General features: G+C 43.2%; 1 protein-coding gene across 4 annotated transcripts in view; it reads right to left on the minus strand.

The window, feature by feature from the left end:
* Positions 1-19,494, minus strand: part of SDK1 (sidekick cell adhesion molecule 1) — an 876,890-nt gene that overhangs the window by 161,242 nt on the left and 696,154 nt on the right. For all 4 annotated transcript variants that reach the window (XM_048224631.2, XM_057314981.1, XM_057314983.1 and 1 more), the window contains 2 exons: positions 8,911-9,026; positions 6,956-7,148 (listed from right to left, as the gene is read on the minus strand). In XM_048224631.2, the coding sequence (XP_048080588.1) occupies positions 6,956-7,148; positions 8,911-9,026 (309 nt within the window). The remainder of the gene's footprint in view (positions 1-6,955; positions 7,149-8,910; positions 9,027-19,494) is intronic.

Genomic DNA, 19,494 nt, shown 5'->3' on the forward strand with positions numbered 1-19,494 from the left:
GCTCCCAGGCACTGGAAAGGGGAAGCTGGCTGCAAACAGTGAGCCCAGGAGTGGGCTCTCAGCTCAGGATCACCATATACTGTGAACCACGGCACCGTTGGGTGACTGCTCTCCGAGCAGGGGCCCAGCAAGTGGCAGGACTGCAGCAAGACCCCCCTCCCTCCCCAGGGAGGAGCGGCAGGGGTGGGCGCTGCAGGAGTCTGCAGGGTTTAGAGACTCAAAGCAGGGACATGTGCCGGAGACAGAAATGCTCGGTCACAGGCTGGGTGAGCACGGAGTGTGGACAGAGACCAGGGAGACAGGACTGATTAACTGCTTTTCCTGGATGGTTCACTGAGGAGTGGGGCCCCGAACTTTCCGCTCCAGGGCTGGGGATTGGGAGGCTGCCATTTTTGGTTTAATCCTCTAAAGCTGTGTGGAAAGCCTTCAGGGAACAAAAGGCACATAGAGCAAACTGGAGTAGATTACTTAGCCTGGTCCCAGACCAAGGGCGGTGCCATTCCACCCAGGGCAAAGACACCTGAGAATCAGCACAACAGGCCCCTCCCCCAGGAGATCAGCAAGAACACCCAGCCAACACCAAGGTCACCGGTCAAAGAGAACCACAAAACTCCAGTGCTAGGGGAAAATAGTATATAGAATTCATGGTATTTTTTTCCCCCCACAACCCTTTAGTCTTTCAATTTTAATTTTTTTCTCTTTCCTTTTTTAACCAATTTCTTATTTTATCAACTCTTTTTTAAAAATCTTTTTAAATTTTCATTTACACTTACATTCTACCCTTTCATTGTATTTAATTTTATTTTTGTATATATATAAGCTTTCCTTTCTTTACAATTTTGGGATGCAGTTTCTTCTAACAAATAGACCAAAATACACCTAGAATCTACTGTATTGCTCTGTTCTCTTCACCTGCCTGATCATATTCTCTCTTTTTTTCTTTTTTAAAGTCTTTTTAAATTTTCATTTTTACAGTTACATTCTATCCTTTCAATGTATTTAATTTTATTTTTGTAGGTATATAAGTTTTTCTTTCTTTAAAATTTTGGGATCTAGTTTTCTAACAAACAAACTCAAATACACACAGGATCCAGTGTATTGCTCTCTTCTGTTCACCTATCTGATTATATTCTCTTTTTTTTGGTTTGGTTTTTATTTATTTTTTTTTTTTCAGTTTTGGGTCTCTTCTGATTTGTTTAGTGTATATTTCTCTGGGGTCGTTGTTGCCATTTTAGTATTTTATTCTCTTGTTCATCTATTCTTCTCTGCACAGAATGACAAGCTGGAAAAACTCACCTCAAAAAAGAGAACAAGAGGCAGTACTGACTGCCAGGGACCTAATCAGTATGGACATAAGTAGGATGTCGGAACTAGAGTTCAGAATGATGATTACAAAGGTACTAGCTGGGCTTGAAAAAAGCATAGAAGACACTAGAGAATCCCTTTCTGCAGAAATAAGAGAACTAAAATCTAATCAAGTTGAAATAAAAAAGTCTATTAATGAGATGCAATAAAAAATGGAGGCTCTAACTGTTAGGATAAAAGAAGCAGAAGAGAGAATTAGTGATCTAGAAGACCAAATGATGGAAAATAAAGAAGCTGAGAAAAAGAGAGATAAACAACTACTGGGTCACGAGGGGGAGAAGCTGAGAGATAAGTGATACCATAAAGCAAAACAATATTAGAATAATCGGGATCATTCCAGAAGAGGAAAGGGGAGGCAGAAGGTATATTGGAGCAAATTATAGCAGAGAATGTCCCTAATCTGGGGAAGAAAACAGTCATACAAGTCCAGGAGGCACAGAGAACCCTCCTCAAAATCAATAAAAATAGGTCAACACCTAGACATATAACAGTGAAGCTTGCAAATCTCAGAGACAAAGAGAAAATCAATAAAAATAGGTCAACACCTAGACATATAACAGTGAAGCTTGCAAATCTCAGAGACAAAGAGAAAATCTTGAAACCAGCTTGAGACAAGAGGTTGGTAACCTGTAAGGGTAGAAACATTAGATTGGCAGCAGACCTATCCACAGAGACCTGGCAGGCCAGAAAGGTCCGGCATTATATATTCTGGGTGCTAAATGAAAAAAAAATATGCAGCCAAGAAAACTTTATCCAGCAAGGCTGTCATTCAAAATAGGAGAGATAAAAAGCTTTCAGGACAAACAGAAGCTAAAAGAATTTGTGACCACTAAACCAGACCTACAAGATCCCCTTAAAGGGGATCCTTTAAGCAAAGAAAGCCCCAAAGAAACATAGACCAGAAAGGAACAGAGACAATATACAGATATGGTGACTTTACAGGTAATACAATGGCACTAAATTCATATCTTTCAATAGTTACTCTGAATGTAAATAGGCTAAATGCCCCAATCAAAAGACACAGGGTATCAGACTGGATTAAAAAAGCAAGACCCATCAATATGCTGTCTGCAAGAGACTCATTCTAGACCCAAAGACACCTCCAGATTGAAAGTAAGGGGGTGGAAAATAATTTATCATGCTAATGGACATCAAAAGAAAGCTGGGGTAACAATCCTTATATCAGACAAATTAGATTTTAAACCAAAGACTGTAATAAAAGATGAGGAAGGACACTATATCATAATTACAAGGTCTATCCAATAAGAAGATCTAACAATTGTAAATATTTATGCCCCTAACATGGGAGCAGCCAATTATATAAAGCAAGTAATAAGATTAAAGAAACACATTGATAATAATACAATAATAATAGGGGACTTTACACTCCATTCACCGTAATGGACAGATCATCTAAGCAGAAGCTCAACAAGGAAACAAGGGCTTTGAATGACACAATGGACCAGATGGACTTAACACATATATTCAGAGCATTCCATCCTAAAGCAACAGAACACACATTCCCCTCGAGTGCACATGGAACATTCTCCAGAATAGATCACATACTGGGTCACAAATCAGGTCTCAACTGGTACCAAAAGATTGGGATCATTCCCTGAATATTTTCCAGACCACACTGCATTGAAACCGGAACACAATCACAGGAGGAAAGTTGGAAAAAACTCAAATATATGGAGGCTAAAGAGCATCCTACTAAAGAATGAATGCATCAGCCAGGAAATAAAAGAATTAAAAAATTCATGGAAACAAATGAAAATGAAAACACAACTGTTCAAAACCTTTGAGATGCAGCAAAGGCAGTCCTAAGAGGAAAGTATATAGCAATACAAGCCTTTCTCAAGAAACAAGAATGGCCTCATACACAACCTAACATTACACCTAAAGGAGCTGGAGAAAAAACAGCAAATAAGGCCTAAGCCCAGCAGGAGAAGAGAAATAACAAAGATCAGAGTAGAAATCAATGAAACAGAAACCAAAAGAAGAGTAGAACAGATCAATGAAACTAGGAGCTGGTTCTTTGAAAGAATTAATAAGATTGATAACCCCCTGGCCAGACTTATAAAAAAAAGGGGAAAGGACCCAAATAAATAAAATCATGAATGAAAGAGGAGTGATTACAACCAACACTGAAGAAATACAAACAATCATAGGAACATATTATGAGCAACTATATGCCAAAAAATTAGGCAATCCGGAAGGAATGGATGCATTTCTAGAAACATATAAACTACCAAAACTGAGCCAGGAAGAAATAGAAAACCCGAACAGACCCATAACCAGCAAGGGCATTGAAGCAGTAATCAAAAATCTCCCAACAAATAAGAGTCCAGGGCTGGATGGCTTCCCAGGGGAATTCTACCAAACATTTAAAGAAGAATTAATATCTATTCTTCTGAAGCTGTTTCAAAAATCAAAATGGAAGGAAAACTTCCAAACTCTTTCTGAGGCCAGCATTACCTTGATTCCAAAGCCAGACAACGACCCCACCAAAAAGGAGAATTACAGACTAACATCCCTGATGAACATGGATACCAAAATTCTCACCAATATACTAGCCAATAGGATCCAACAGTACGTTAAAAGGATTATTCACCAAGACCAAGTGGGATTTATTCCTGGGCTGCAGGGATGGTTCAACATCCTCAAATCAATCAACATGATACACTACATTAATAAAAGAAAGGACAAGAATCATATGATCCTCTCAATAGATGTAGAAAAAGCATTTGACAAAATACAGCATCCTTTCTGGATTAAAACTCTTCACAGTGTAGGGGTAGAGAGAACATATTTCAATATCATAAAAGCCATATACAAAAAGCCCACAGTGAATATCATTCTCAGTGGGGAAAAACTGAGCTTTTCCCCTAAGGGCAGGAACATGACAAGGATGTCCACTCTCAACGCTGTTGTTTAACATAGTACTAGAACTCCTAGCCTCAGCAATCAGACAAGAAAAAGAAATAAAAGGCATTCAAATCAGCAAAGAAGTCGACCTCTCACTCTCCGCAGATGACATGATACTCTATGTGGAAAACTCAAAAGACTCCCCCCCAAAATTGTTAGAATTCATACAGGAATTCAGCAAAGTGGCAGGATATAAAATTGATGCACAGAAATCAGTTGCATTTCTTTCTTTTTTTTTTTTTAAAGATTTTGTTTATTTATTTGACAGAGATAGAGACAGTCAGCGAGAGAGGGAACACAAGCAGGGGGAGTGGGAGAGGAAGAAGCAGGCTCCTAGCGGAGGAGCCTGATGTGGGCTCGATCCCATAACGCTGGGATCACGCCCTGAGCCGAAGGCAGATGCTTAACCGCTGTGCCACCCAGGCGCCCCATCAGTTGCATTTCTATACACTAACAGCGAGACAGAAGAAAGGGAAATGAAGGAGTTGATCCCACTTACAATTGCACCCAAAACTATAAGATAGCTAGGAATAAACCTAGCCAAAGAGGCAAAGGATCTGTACTCAGAAAACTATGGAACACTCAAGAAAGGAATTGAGGAAGACATAAATACATGGAAAAATGTTCCATGCTCATGGATTGGAAGAACAAATATTGTTAAAATGTCTATGCTACCTAGAGCAATGTACACATTCAGTGCAATCCCTATCAAAATACCATCCACTTTTTTCACAGAGCTGGAACAAATAATCCTCAAATTTGTATGGAACCAGAAAAGATCCTGAATAGCCAAAGGAATGTTGAAACAGAAATCCAAAACTGGAGGCATCACAATTCTGGACTTTAAGCTCTATTACAAAGCTGTCATCATCAAGACACTACGGTACTGGCACAAAAACAGACACAGATCAATGGAACAGAGTAAAAAACCCAGAAATGGACCTTCAACTCTATGGTCGACTAACCTTTGACAAAGCAGGAAAGAATACCCAATGGACAAAAGAACAGTCTCTTCAACAAATGGTGCTGGGAAAATTGGACAGCCACATGCAGAAGAATGAAACTGGACCATTTCCTTACACCATACACAAAATATACTCAAAATGGATAAAAGATCTAAATGTGAGACAGGAATCCAACAAAATCCTAGATGAGAACGTAGGCAGCAACCTCTATGACCTTGGCCGCAGCGACTTCTTGCTAGACACGTCTCTGAAGGCAAGGGAAATAAAGGCAAAAATGAACTATTGGGACTTCATCAAGATAAAAAGCTTTTGCACAGCAAAGGAGAGTCCACAAGACCAAAAGATAACCGACAGAATGGGAGAAGCTATTTGTAAATGTCTTATCAGATAAAGGGCTAGTATCTAAAATCTATAAAGAACTTATTAAGCTCAACACCCCAAAACCAAATAATCCAATCAACAAATGGGCAGAAGACATGAACAGATATTTCTCCAAAGAAGATATCCAAATGGCCAACAGACACATGAAAAAATGCTCTCTATTACTTGGCATCAGGGAAATACAAATCAAAAACACAATGAGATACCATCTCACACCAGTCCGAATGGCTAAAATTAACAAGTCAGGAAACAACAGACGTTTGCAAGGATGCAGAGAAAGGGGAACCCTCCTACACTGTTGGTGGGAATGCAAACTGGTGCAGCCACTCTGGAAAACAGTATGGAGGTTCCTCAAAAAGTTGAAAATAGAGCTACCCTATGATGCAGCAATTGCACTACTAGGGATTTACCCCAAAGATATAAATGTAGTGATCCAAAGGGGCACCTGCACCCCAATGTTGATAGCAGCAATGTCCACAATAGCCAAACTATGGAAAGAGCCCAGATGTCCATCGACAGATGAATGGATAAAGAAGATGTGGTACATATATACAATGGAATACTACTCAGCCATCAAAAAATGAAATCTTACTATTTGCAGCAACATGGATGGAACTAGAGGATATTATGCTAAGCAAAGTAACTCAATCAGAGAAAGATAATTATCATATGCTCTCACTCATATGTGGAACTTAAACAAAACAGATGAACATAGGGAAAGAGAGGAAAAAATAAGACAGGGAGACATACCATAAAAGACTCTTAATCATAGGCAATCAACTGAGGGTTGCTGGAGGGGAGGGACATGGGGGGATGGGGTTACTGGGTATTGGACATTAAGGAAGGCACGTGACGTAATGAGCACAGAGTGTTATATAAGACTGATGAATCGCTGACCTCTACCTCTGAAACTAATAATACACTATATGTTAATTAATTGAATTTAAATTAAAAAAAAGAAAATACTAGAACAAAAAAAAAATAAAAGAAGAAGGTAAGGGGACTGGAATTTGAAATCTGGGGGAAGAAAAGTCCAGCAAGACCACAGGTGGATCACATGGCTCTGTTTCTCTGGACCTCTGAGCTCTTTCCGCTAACCTGGCTTCCGATTCCAGGGACCTCCTTCCACCACTCATTACCAATACTTTCCACTGACTTATCTCCCTAGGGTGTGCAGACCGCAAACACTCTGAGGACATGGAGGTTCCTGGTGACCCTGCTTGGTCCCTGCCTGGTGCAGGATATGACAGTGGTCTGGACCTCCCTGACACCTGACTTCTGACTGTTGAGAAGACACATGGCAGACAAGTACTCACTGTCTTCGTGAGTCCATATGAGCTGAGGCGTGCTTGGAGGCCCGTCTCCTGGAGTGGTGAAACACAGAACTGAGGTGAGGTAAGCAGTGAACTTCTTCAGGTTCGTTATATACCCGTGGTGGACTCCGTGGAAATCTGGTGCAATGGTGACCACAGTGGTGGCCTCGGGGACCTCAGCTGGCCACGCGAGGAGCTGCGATGGGACAGGTTGAGAAAGAGATCCTTTTTAACTGCACATCTTCACTCTCACGTCTGTATCAAGATTTTTATTTTGTAATCAATATATCTTCAAAGAAAGCAAAGTCATGAGTAAGAAACTCCATAAATCCTACATTTTATAATCCCACTTAAAAATATGGAGTCGAAAGGATATCCCACAGATAACTGAACACAAATATGTACATTTATATGTATTTTATACATGTACATATAAATAAAATATCTACTTTAACCCATGTTGGAATAATAGACACTCCTCAAACCTTCACTTTCTCTTCACTTAAAGATGTTTCACAGCGTAATGTGTTTTAACACTAGGCAATAAAGACAACGCCATCTTTATTTGACTTAATCAGTACAATGAAACATAAACACGAATGTCAATGAAACATGAACACAGATATTTTCTTCCAGATAAGAACCTACTCTGCCTCAAAAAGAAGCCCCTGATTCAATGGGAACGAATCTTAATTATTTACGATTTATGTCACACTAGGTTTCTGAAAAGAATTTTAGGAGGTCGATTACAATTTTGAAGAAATATAGTACATATGCAAACATTCCAAGGGAAGTTGTTTTAACGTTTGGGCAACATTATGTATGAGTGTGACTTTTAATTCCTTTGACACCAAACATTTCCAGGGTTAATTAGGTTTGAAGGTCGACATGCTGTGGGACACAAAGCGTATTTATATAGATCAAACCGACACTGAGCCATCGAGTGAATGCTCTGGTCTTGCCAATAAGACTTGACAGGAAAGTCAAGGAGGCAAAATCATCTTGGTTGATCAATATGACTTTCTTTCAAAAAAGCTTCTGAGTGTAGATTCCTCTGGGGAATCAAAAAGGAAAAGAAAAGGCAGGGCAAATTTCTAGCTACATCTGCCTTTCTAGTGAAAACAAAAAAGTGTTTTTGTAAGTTGAATCCAAATGGGGAATAAAAGTGAACCATGTGTCTTAGGAAATAATACTCTTTGAATCTGAAATTACCAAGAATTCAAGCAGACCACATGGAGTCCTTTCTCCATAAAGATCTTCCCTGAGTTCACCTGCTCTTGCAGACCATTAGTGACTATGCTGTAGGTTACATCAAGACGGGATCCCAAGTCCAACCAGAAGCTGATCTCGAAGGCAGGATAGACTACACTTTTGGAGACTGCATCCAAATACAGCTATGAGGGTAACATTCTGGTAGCGAAGGACAGAGGGAGGTTGGATAGTGGGAATCTCTGCCTCTAATTCAGGCCAGGTAGGTGCCCTGAATTCACTGGTCTTGGTTCTATGAACAGAACTCTCCCTGAAATTGAGGTGGGGAGAGAGTAAATATCTTTACCGGAGAGAAATATCATTCCCTTGTATCTAGCGCCCTTTGTTCTCAGTCTGAGCTCTTGTGAGAGGACTCTTCTCCAGGAAGATGTGGTTTGTACAAATGCTGATTCCAATCAACCGAGATAGGTTTTCCACTGCTCATTTAAAAATGGATGGCTCTTTTCAAAAGAAATTGCTCTGTTATGTATGAACCATCCACTTGAAAACTATTATTTTAAGTTTCTGAACCAGCAGAGCAGATAAGACCTTGGATAAATGGTGCCCTCCCACCACCACCAAAGCTAACACACTTGGTAACTTGATGCAATGGGTTCTCCATGAAATGAGGAGTGGGCAGCCTTCTCATTGGTCACAAGACCATGACACACCAGGATGGCCACCCAGGGCTCTGAACTAAGACTGTGTACCTTGTATCCCTGGTTGATGCCGTTGATGAACTGCTGAGGTGGAGGGTTCCAGAAGAACTGGATGGTTGTGGAATTCACAGCTTCTGTCTGCACATTCTGTGGGGGTGCAGTAGGCACTGTTCCAAGGCGGTCACAGAAGACAGCAAAACAAACGGTAGGAGGCACAGTAGGGAGAAGAGACGAAAAAGAAACTCTTAGCTGCCACTCATGATTCACAGGTCATTACGGCATTGAGAACAGGGAAGTGTGATGAATGTTTCTGGAAGCTAATAGTGGCACTACAAAGAAAAAGAACTGGGGCTATTTCTCATTTTCTGCTGGAGAATTCTTTAAGACATCGACGGAAAAGTGGACCGGATCATCTCATCCCATGGGTGAGGCTTTCCCAGGAATCTCCAGGTAAATAGCTAATGACAGCTTTCTCTGGTTCGTTTCTCAGTTACTCAGTGTTTGAGATCCAGGCAAGGTTTCACTGAGAGACACCCTCCTCCATTAGGTACCACTATGTTTCAAGCCCATTTATCCTTCATATGGAAAAAAAAAAAAAAAGCATCCCCTCCCATATGGACAGTTCATTCATTTGGAGGCTAAATAGGGACCACCATTTTGTCTTTCTGTCATTGACCACTATACGCTTGCCAAATGGCCTTCCAGCAGTCACGATCTTGGGGAGATACTCATGCAGCCGAAACAGGCACATCGCTCTCCGGAGCAGTGGACGCCCAGGACAAAGCAGCCGACTCTGCCAAAGGAAAGACGGAAGGCTGCAGTCGGGAGGCACCTGGACCAGGTCTGGAAGAAAGGGCAGATGTCTGAAGAGGGAAGGGCCTTGCAAAAGGCCTTCTCCACTGGGAAGATAGAGTGAGCAAGGCCTGGTGTTATAAAACCCTGGTGTACTGTGAGAAAACAGTGAGTATGGCTAGACATGGGGCACACGGGGGCAGTTGGGCTGAGGACACGGGTGGGTCGCTTTGGGCACAGTCTCCTATGCCAAACACAGTGGTTGATAACGTACACAGCAGGCAATGGGGAATCCAAAGTGTTTTGAAAAAGGCAGTGATGTGACATGGCTAGCTGTTGGAGGACGAGGACCTCCGCGGCTTCGAAGGAAGGGACAAGCCCACTGGCGGTGACATCCAACTTTCTGCAAAAGAAAGTCCTTGTTCTTTAGGGGCTTATTTCAAAAATAAGACACAGAAGCCAAATGGATCCTTTGGATCCAGGTAAATAAATAAAGACAAGAGTCTCCTGGCACAGAGCACAAGGGGACAGAGCATGGTCCTGTTAAAGAGGACGAAGCCTCTCATTATTCTCTTCTTCAAAAGCTCATCTTGTTAGGCAGAAGTGAAAAAAGCATTAAATTCCCCCAAGCCCCTCAAGTGTACTCTTCAAGTCACGCTCTTCTCCCGTCTGCTCTGGACTCCAGCTGCGATATTCCTGGGTCCCTGCCTCCACAAGTCACTGAGCGAATGGTCCGTTTCCCCACTCTGCATTTGCGGATTAAAGAGAATGGCCAGGGGGTTCACAATGCCTCGCATACAGAACACCGGGAAGAACGTCACGTCTGAGAACATGAAGAAGTTGAACTCACTGCAAAATCTGAACTTCTCTTGAGCCCGTAGGAAAGCAGAGGTGAACAGGGCCACTGAGTAGTCTGGAATGTTGAGAGAAGATGGGCTTCTTGGAGGGGAGAGCATGTGAGTGCCGGCTCACCCACGATGGAGCAGGAGAGAGGATGGGGGACATCGTACAGCGGGGTAGAGAAAACTCAGCTAAAATTCCTAATGACGTGCTCGCGGCTGACTGGGGGCCAGCAGCGGAGGATGCAGTGTGCGGAGGCTGCCGATGCCAGACAAGTTCAATACTGCGGAGACTCACAGGAGCGAATTACAAGGGCCTTCTCGTCGGAAGCCAAGTGAGCTAGGAGCAGCGGAGTGTTATGTTTCAAGTACTGATGGGAAAATCTAGGGTCCCAGGGTTCTTGTCCCAGGAAAGCATCATAAAGGCATTTTCAGGAAGACAGAGACAGAGAGAATTCACCCCCGGCACCCCTGTGCTGTGAAGAACGCTAGAGGAATGTGCTATCAGACGCACAGCCGAGCTGCAGACCTATGCAGAGAAATGAGTGATTTCCAGAAATAGGTAAGATGACAGTAGGCAGAATATATTTCTTTTCTTATTTTTGACTCATTCTCAAATATAGTTGACTGTTTAAAGCAACAAAGGTAGCATTCCATCAGGACTGGTAGCATGGGCATGTGTGAAATGGGGGGTCCTGACAGCCCGAGAGACGGGGAGGAGGCCCCGGAGGACCTGACGGGGCTCATACATCACGCATGTGGTAACTTCAAGATAAACTGTGATTCATTAAGGATGTATATTATAAACTCCAGAGCAATCACTAAACGAGTCTGGAAAAGAGATCTAAAATAAGACAAGAGTGGGGAAAATATGTAAATATAAGAATACCTAATTAATCCCAAAGCAGGCAGGCAAAAGGAACAGAAAAGGAAAAAAAAGGGGGGGGGGATCAAATAGAAAACAATTGGCAAGATGATAGATTTTAACCTCATTTGTCAAGCCACATAACATGTAAACAGTATACATACCCATAAAATATGGGCTATCGGATGAAAAGCAGGACCCAACAGTGTGGTGTTTAAAAGAATCTCACTTTTAAGGCAAAGACACACAAAGCTTACAAATAAAAGAACAGAAAAAAATACACCCTGAAAATATAACCCCTCGGGAGTACAGAGGGCAGCACGGCGGGGGCTTGGGGGTGACAGAGATCGTCTGTCTCATCATGGTTGTGGTTGTGGGTGGCGTGTTTATCAAAACATATACAACTGTACACTAACAAGGGGGAGTTTCTATCACTTTCTGTAAATTATATCACAGGGAATCTGACTTGTAAAAACTGCTGCAAGTTCTTTGGTGCTTTTCTCGCACCGAGAGGTGATGTCTGGATCTGGGCACCTTGAACGCGGGCTCCGCAAATACTCCCACTGGCAGAGCAGCACCCGGGCCTTACTGAGACCGAAGCTTCTACTCTCCAGGACCAGCCTCTCTGGGAGCGCCCCGAGCAGCCCCGTAAGAAGTCCAGGACCCTGACACCACCTTGCAGTCCCAGGGGAGCCCAGCCTTGTAGCTTTCCCTGCTGAGGCCCCGACATGTGAGTGGATCCATGGTCACCCCCTCTGCTCCCAGCCACCAGCCCAGCCCAGCCACCAGTGGACTGAGGAGCCACCCGTCCAGGACCGCAGCGCCGTGACATACAAGAGAACGCTGCTTGTCTTAAACCTCCAACTGTCTCAGGGAGACGGAAGAAAAGTACTTGGGGCGACTGGGAGGAGACTCTGAAGTATTTGGCTTTTTCTCCCAGAAGCCACGTTCTCGGAGATAGAGGAATGCATCGCTCTCTGCAGGCTTCGTTCTGGGGACTCGAGGGCCCCGTTACTGACTCTAGTATTCCATAAAACGTTCTCATCCAACACTGTGATATTCTCTAGATAAGACCACACTTGTAAAAATTGGCATTTTGCGTAAATTAAATTAAGCAATGATTTCCTAGTGTTCTAAGGGGACGTCTTGCATGTCTCTGCTTTGCTTTGGTGCAACATAATGGGCATGCTGAGAGGCTCGTGCTCTCCTGGGTCGGGCTGTTCATCCTCACGTCAGCGCGTCTCCTCGCCCACCAAAGCCTCAGCAAAACACTCCGCGGGGAGCTGGGCTGACCTAGTCAGGAAGGCAGTTCTGTCCTCTCTTCTCATTACCTGGGGTCACGTAAAATCAGGAGGTAAGAAGGGCTCTGCCTGTTGCATCCTTGCACCAAAGCTCACGGAGCCGGATGCACGGTCCTTCCCAAAGTCCCAGGAAGGAGGTTCTGGAGCCTGATTTTTTCTCTTGCCCACCCGGAGCATCATCCAAAAAATCACCAGTTGTCCTAGCCATCCTTTAGCTTCTTGTCGCCCTAATTATTGTCATCGGAAATGACTCATACACATATGGACGATGGAATTAAAAATTTCTTAGAGTGAGAGAAAGAGCTACAGCCAGAAAATCCTTGTCGACGGTGCTTCCCACGGAGGGTGAAAGGCCTTAATTACTGAGGGCCATGGAACCCTCCTCTTGTGAGGAAAGGCCAGGGCCTCGCTCCTGGGTGGGACTTCTCTGCAGTCTTCACAGGAGAGCTTAGGGAAGCAGGGACCTCCCGCTGCTCCAAATAAGGCCTCCAGGGACATTTTTCTCCCCAGATAATTAGCATTTAAAGTGTGGTTCTTTCCTTGTCCCTAACTGAAGGGACAGGTGTTACGCTCTTTTGTGGTTTTCATTGCTCCAAAAAAAAAAAAAAATCAATTTTTTCTAGATAATTCCCCCTGCACTGATCCTAGGATGCTCTCTGTCTTGAATTGAACACAGCTGAAATCCTGTCTTCCTCTCACAGCCAAGGACGAGGAGCTCTGTCATGAGCTCCCAGCACCCACAGGCACCCGACAACTACGGTGCGTGGACGGAGAAACCACACGAGCAGTTTTATAAACAGGAATTGATCCGTTACAGGAAAGTCTGTGGCCAGGATAAAGCAGAGGCCAAAAGTGGGACTTCTTGGAGTGGCCCCGGAGGAGGCACCGCACGGCAGGGAGGCCCCGCCAGGTGCCTCCGATGGGTTACACCAGCACCAGAGTTACTGATGTCTGTCAATTCTTCGTTGTCATCAACCGCTGTTCACAGCCACCGAAAAATTTACAACTGTTAAATTACATTTGAAAACTTTACCTACACATTGCATATCACTAAGTGGAGGAAGCCAATCTAAAAAAGGCTTCATACTGTGTGATTCCAACTAGAGTTCATTCTGGAAAAAGCAAAACTATGGGGGTAGTCTATCAGTGGCTGTCAGGGGAGGGGACAGAGGGGGACAGGAGGAGCAAAGAGGATTTTTAGGGCAGTGGAACTATTGCATATGGTGTCATAATGGACACATGTCATTACACTTTTGTCAAAACCCACAGGGCATACGACACCGAGAGTGAACCCCCATGTGAACTACGGATTGTGGGTGCCAGTGACGTGTTGCTGGAGTTCATGGACTGTCACAGATGCACCCCTCTGCTGGGGGATGCTGATGGTGGGGGGTGCTGTGCTGGAGATGGGTGTGGGGTACACGGGAAATCTTTGCACCCTACGCTCTGTTTTGCTGTGAACTTAAAACCACTCTAAAAAATAAAGTCTATTTAAAACACAAAACTAGCCGTGACTTTGCCACGCTTTCTGAATCCAGTCCTTGTCCCCACTCTCCTTGGAACACCTGCAGGGAGGTCCCCAGGCAGCAAAGCGCACGGCGCCCTCCCCGACATCCCCACCGGCCCATCCTCTCAAGTTCACTTTTATGTTCATTGCAAGTTGCTTATTATCAGTGGATTTTGTTGTTGCTGCTAAGTGTGTATGGATTTTTTTTTCAATTAATTTGCCAGCATTTCCATCCAGTCATACATAGAGGGCGTGTGGGATTATTCTTATTTCCTGGTGTTAGGTGCTCCTCAAAAAATGATTTTTTAAAATTTCCTTCTTCCTCTTTCCCTTCCTCTCTTCCTGGCTAGTCACGTAAATTCAGCAAGATCTGATTCTTGATGGATTTCAAAACGCATCCTTGGTTTTAGAAATATAAAAATGTTTTAAAATAATAAGCTTCCTAAATAAATCAACTCATTAAAGAGGACTACAGAGTTTTACAGCCTCAAATAATTCACTTTTTGAAATATTTGGGATCAGAGAGTACATAATTAATATTTATAGGTCATGAATTTTTCAGAATTTTAGGTGTTTAATCAAATAGAAATGAAGTGTCAATATTGCCTAGTGCATGCTTCCTTTTTTGGGATTTTTCAACTCAATTCATTTGAAAAACTTAAGAATGCACGCAACCAAAACTTTTTGAAAAGTTGATTGCTGAAGTCATTAAGGCCCACAGTCCACTGTATGTGCTTTATATTTAAATATAAAAATGTCTATTTAAAATTTTTATGTCTGTATTATTGATTCTATTTTGTATTTATAGAGAAAACTTACCCAGCATAATGAACAGTGAGTTTGGTTACATCTGTATCAGATCGAGCACAAGAAGCTGGTTACAACGTCCTGCTCTTGGGAGCTAAGGCCAACACTCGAATCATTCATCTTGCCGACCAGTGGGGTACGGCAGATAGGAGAGGTGCCCCTCTGGAATAACACTGTGAGGAGCTGTGTGGATGACATGTCAGACCACCAGGGACAAACTTAGTTGGAAGATTATTAAAGCAAAACGTTCCGATTGACTCCTCCAAAAGAAATGCTGAGGATGGTACCTATGTTGTAAAAATGCGCACCTGTGTTAGACTGAGCATCCTGTTTGTGACGCATTTCCCGTATCATCTCTACGGGGGCTCAGGTGACACACCCAGAAGGAAGTGAGGAGGCCAGGACAGCGCAGGAGAAGATGCTCTGCAGGAGGGCAGCTGGCGAGGCCTCGCTGAGCCCTTCCAGTTGCCCTCACCTGAGGCCGAGGGACTGGGTTTTTCCATGCCCACAGCAGCACCACTAGCCACAGGCTGGCCTGGGGCGGGGGCTGGCTGAGGCAGAGGGCAGTTCCTGGGGGGGGGGTCACAGCAGTGAGCCCTAAGCAGGCCCTGTGCCAGCGCTGGGGATGGACGGGCCCCCCAGAGCCACTGTGGGACAGGGGCACCGAAGTATATTCCACACAGACACACTAGGAAGGAGGAAATGGCCAAAAGCTAAATGGATATTGAGAATAAATAAGGTGTCAAAGAACACAGTTGTAAGTTTTGTATACCAAAGCCAACAGAACGATATAAAGATTCTACTGCAAAATTCAATCTGAAAAGCCTCAGATTCAAGAAATCCATTGTTTTATTCACAGAGAAGTTCTGCTCTGTAAGAGGTGGCCTGTGGCCTCAGACTCCTCATTAAATGATGCTATCGGAATGGTAAATCTAATAATATCCAAGACCTTTTTTTGTTGCTGTTTTGTGAAAGACAAAAAAAAAATGGCATCCTTTTTGACAAAAGAATTTCTTTTGAGGGATTGAAGATAATGCTACATGTCAGGTGAGGTTAGAGTGATCAGTATTTATCCACCTGTGATGGAGACTTTTCAGATTTAATGATCTGGACTAAGTTTGTCTCTGGGCCACCTGACATGCGTTCTAATAGCATTACTTGAAAATGGGAACTTCTGTGTCCTATTTTTTTTTTTAAGATTTATTTATTTATTTTAGAGAGAGAGAGCGAGCATGCAAGCACATGAGCTGGGGCGAGGGGCAGAGGGAGAGAGAGAGAATGCACAAGCAGACTCCCTGCTAAGCGGGGAGCCCAATGTGGGGCTCCACCCCAGGACCCTGGGATCACGACTGAACCGGAGGCAGACGCTTAACCGACTGAGCCACTCAGGCATCCCGCTAACTGACATTTCTGAGCACCTGAGTGGTTGAGAACTACCGAGACCTTGTGGAGGCACCCTGACCCCAACGGGGTCAAAGCAGATAGTCGGCTTGATTATGGAGTTAACTGTGCACTTGCGATAATAGGGTCGATTTTATAATTCTAAGGAGTCACTGCTTGAACTCTGAAGGCAAAATATTAAGACTGACAGCAGCATCTGTATAGATTCATAGAAACACCCATTATTTTGAAATACTTGATATGAAAAACATTTGCTCAGAATCCAAACCATTCACTTCATCACAAAAAAAGTTCAACATTGTGTCTGTCAAGGAAATAAAAGGAAGAGCTGTTAACCTAAAGGAACATTATACCCATAAAATGCCATTTAAGGAGTTGAATTATCCGCATTCCAGTTAATGGCAAGGAAGAAGTTTCTCCTAATGGGGGAAAAGGTAATAAATAATCTTCAAACATGTGACCAGCTACTTGTGCAAATACTTTCTCGTCAATGGTAACTTCCACGTATTTGAAGAGGTTAAAAGTCTGCACACTGTCTGAACAGAGCCATCTCAAGAATAAACCCAGATATTGAAACCATGATGTTCACCAGTCAAGGTCAAGGATCTCACTATACATCTTGAGAGTTTTGATTGGGAAGGTTTATACAAATTCAGCATATAATCGTTTCTGTTACATTCTCCAAAGGTGACCATTGAGGCTTAAAAACAATACTGTTATGAATCCAAGAACTGAAATGTATTTGAAGCATTTCACTTCATTGCAATTATTAGCGGTATTGATTTTCATAGGTTTCCATCTTTAACTAGCGGGAGTCTCTCCAGGTGGGCATGAGTCTTTCTGACAAGCCCTCCCTGGTGTTTGGTAGTTTCTTTGCTTTTGAGAGGCTAAGATCTTGCAGGCTCATCTTATACATTACCTGCTAGAAACCTGACCTGGAATCATCCATTTACTTATCCAAGAAAGCCTGTTTATTTTTGTGGTTACTGAGAAGCTCAGTGCTACTGGGTTGGTTCCAATTTCTAGACCTTTAAAAAAAATTTTTTTTTAAGATAAAGTCATTATACTACCAATTCAAATTCAGAGTTTCAACTTTGGCAAAAATCTCAGTTCCCAATAACATCGACAACATAATACCTTATTTGCTTTACCTCATAACTCTCATGCAATTGCCTAAAAATGTAAACCCAACACCATCACCACCACATGACTGCTGAAAACAGTTTTAGGACTTTTTTCCCGCCCAGTTTTTGTTTTTGTGCCTGGAGGATATCCTGCTAGGGACGCACAGTCAAATGATCATGGTCTAAAGTGACTTGAAGTAATCACTTTCTGTTTGGGTGTGCCAATTCGATATATGCTTGTGTTGATTTTTTAAAATTTTGCCTTCGATTTTTTAGAATTTTTTAAAAAATTTTATTTATTTGAGAGAGCGAGAGAAGGAAAACACAGAGGGAGAGTGACAGGGAGAAGCAGACTCCCCACTGAGCAGGGAGCCCAACACGGGACTCAATTCCAGGACCCTGAGATCATGACCTGAGCCGAAGGGAGACGATTAACTGACTGAGCCACAGGTGCCCCTAGAATTTCTTTATAAATGTCTTAAGGTCAATTTAGTTTCGTAAACAAATAAAGTAGATACACATCTCAAAGTTGAAGAGAAGCCTGATTTCTGTTTCGTGCTCCCCTCTTCCCTGCAGGGGCTATTCTAGGGATGCCCATGTTCCTTCCGGACAGCTGTGTTATGGTTTACGAGCCAGGCTTTGTCCCCCACAGGACCTTGGTGATGGACATTTCGGTAGGTCTGGTCCTCATGGAACTTCCAGGGCTGTGATGGACAGTCTCCTGTATGGGCCTCCCATCTTCCCATGTGTTGGTAAGTGTCTCATTGGAATAAGTTCCTACAGGTTGGAGGGTTAGACAGTTTAGCCAGTTATTAGCATCAGAAGTTCTATCAGTTTTGGGTAGAACATGAAAAGGAATTAGTGATATTTTAAATGAGACAGATAATTTTCACTTTGAAATATGTGAAACTTACAAATAATTTGAAATTATATAAAGACTTCTTTCCAAAACCGTTTGATCGTGAGCTACCAAGGTACACCTCTCACCCCCCAAAATCCGTGGCATGTAATTCGCAGAAACGAGGACGTTCACCACGTGACCACAATGCAGCCACAGAACCCAGAACGTCAGAACTGCATCTAATCTGCAGTTTCTCCTGTTTCTCCTGTAGGCTCCTCTGTGGCAGTGAGGAGCCCACTTAGATTCTGTGCTGCTTTTAATTTCATGTCCCTCTGTCTTCCCCCTGGAGCTGTTGCTCAATTCTTCCTTGACTTCCATGGCTGGGGCTTTTCGGGATATTCCAGGCTACTCTGCTGTGTAGCTTGTCCCCCGGTTTGTGTCTGATGTTGCTTCTTGACTAGGCTCCAGCTGCACGTCTTAGGCAGGAGGAGCTCAGAGGCGGTGCTCTCTTCTTTGGGGGGGTCTTCTCTGTGGTGCACGATTTGGACCCATTCCATTGCTGGGGAAGTTCCCTTTCACCCCCTGCTGCCAGGTTTCCCCTCTGCAGAGTTATCCCCTTCCCCTTGTCAGTCGCATGCATTTTGGGAGGAGATACCTGGAGACCCTGGGTACCCACTCCTCATCGGAAGTCCTCCCGCTGACGGCGGCATCCAGCGACTTGCACTGATGGCCCTATCAGCATTTGTACCGTGTTGCTTTCCCAGTAGCAGTGAATGAGTGTGCCCGTTTCAAGCCTCATCTCAGAGTCAAATTTTCACATTTTTGCCAAAATGATAGGTGAGAAATGGCGTCTCCGTGTAGCTTCACTTTGTGTTCCTCTTATTATCGGTGAAAGTGAGCATCCTTTCGCGTGTCCAAGGGGCATTTGCACTTGTGTTAATTCTCTTTTCTTATTTCTTAACTTCTCTCTTTTGCTTACTGGTCTTTTACTTCTCTGTTTTAGAAACGCTTCATATAGAGTTTAATGAACAGCTAATAACAACTTGTCTGGGATATAATTTGTCCGCTGTTTATCTTTTCCCCCCTTACTTTTTCTTTTTTTTGCATACAGAATCTTTTAGCTATTTAAAAATTTTATGTAGTCAAATTCACCAATTC

The sequence above is a fragment of the Ursus arctos genome, unplaced genomic scaffold (assembly GCF_023065955.2).
Source record: "Ursus arctos isolate Adak ecotype North America unplaced genomic scaffold, UrsArc2.0 scaffold_2, whole genome shotgun sequence".
NCBI classification, from domain to species: Eukaryota; Metazoa; Chordata; class Mammalia; order Carnivora; family Ursidae; genus Ursus; species Ursus arctos.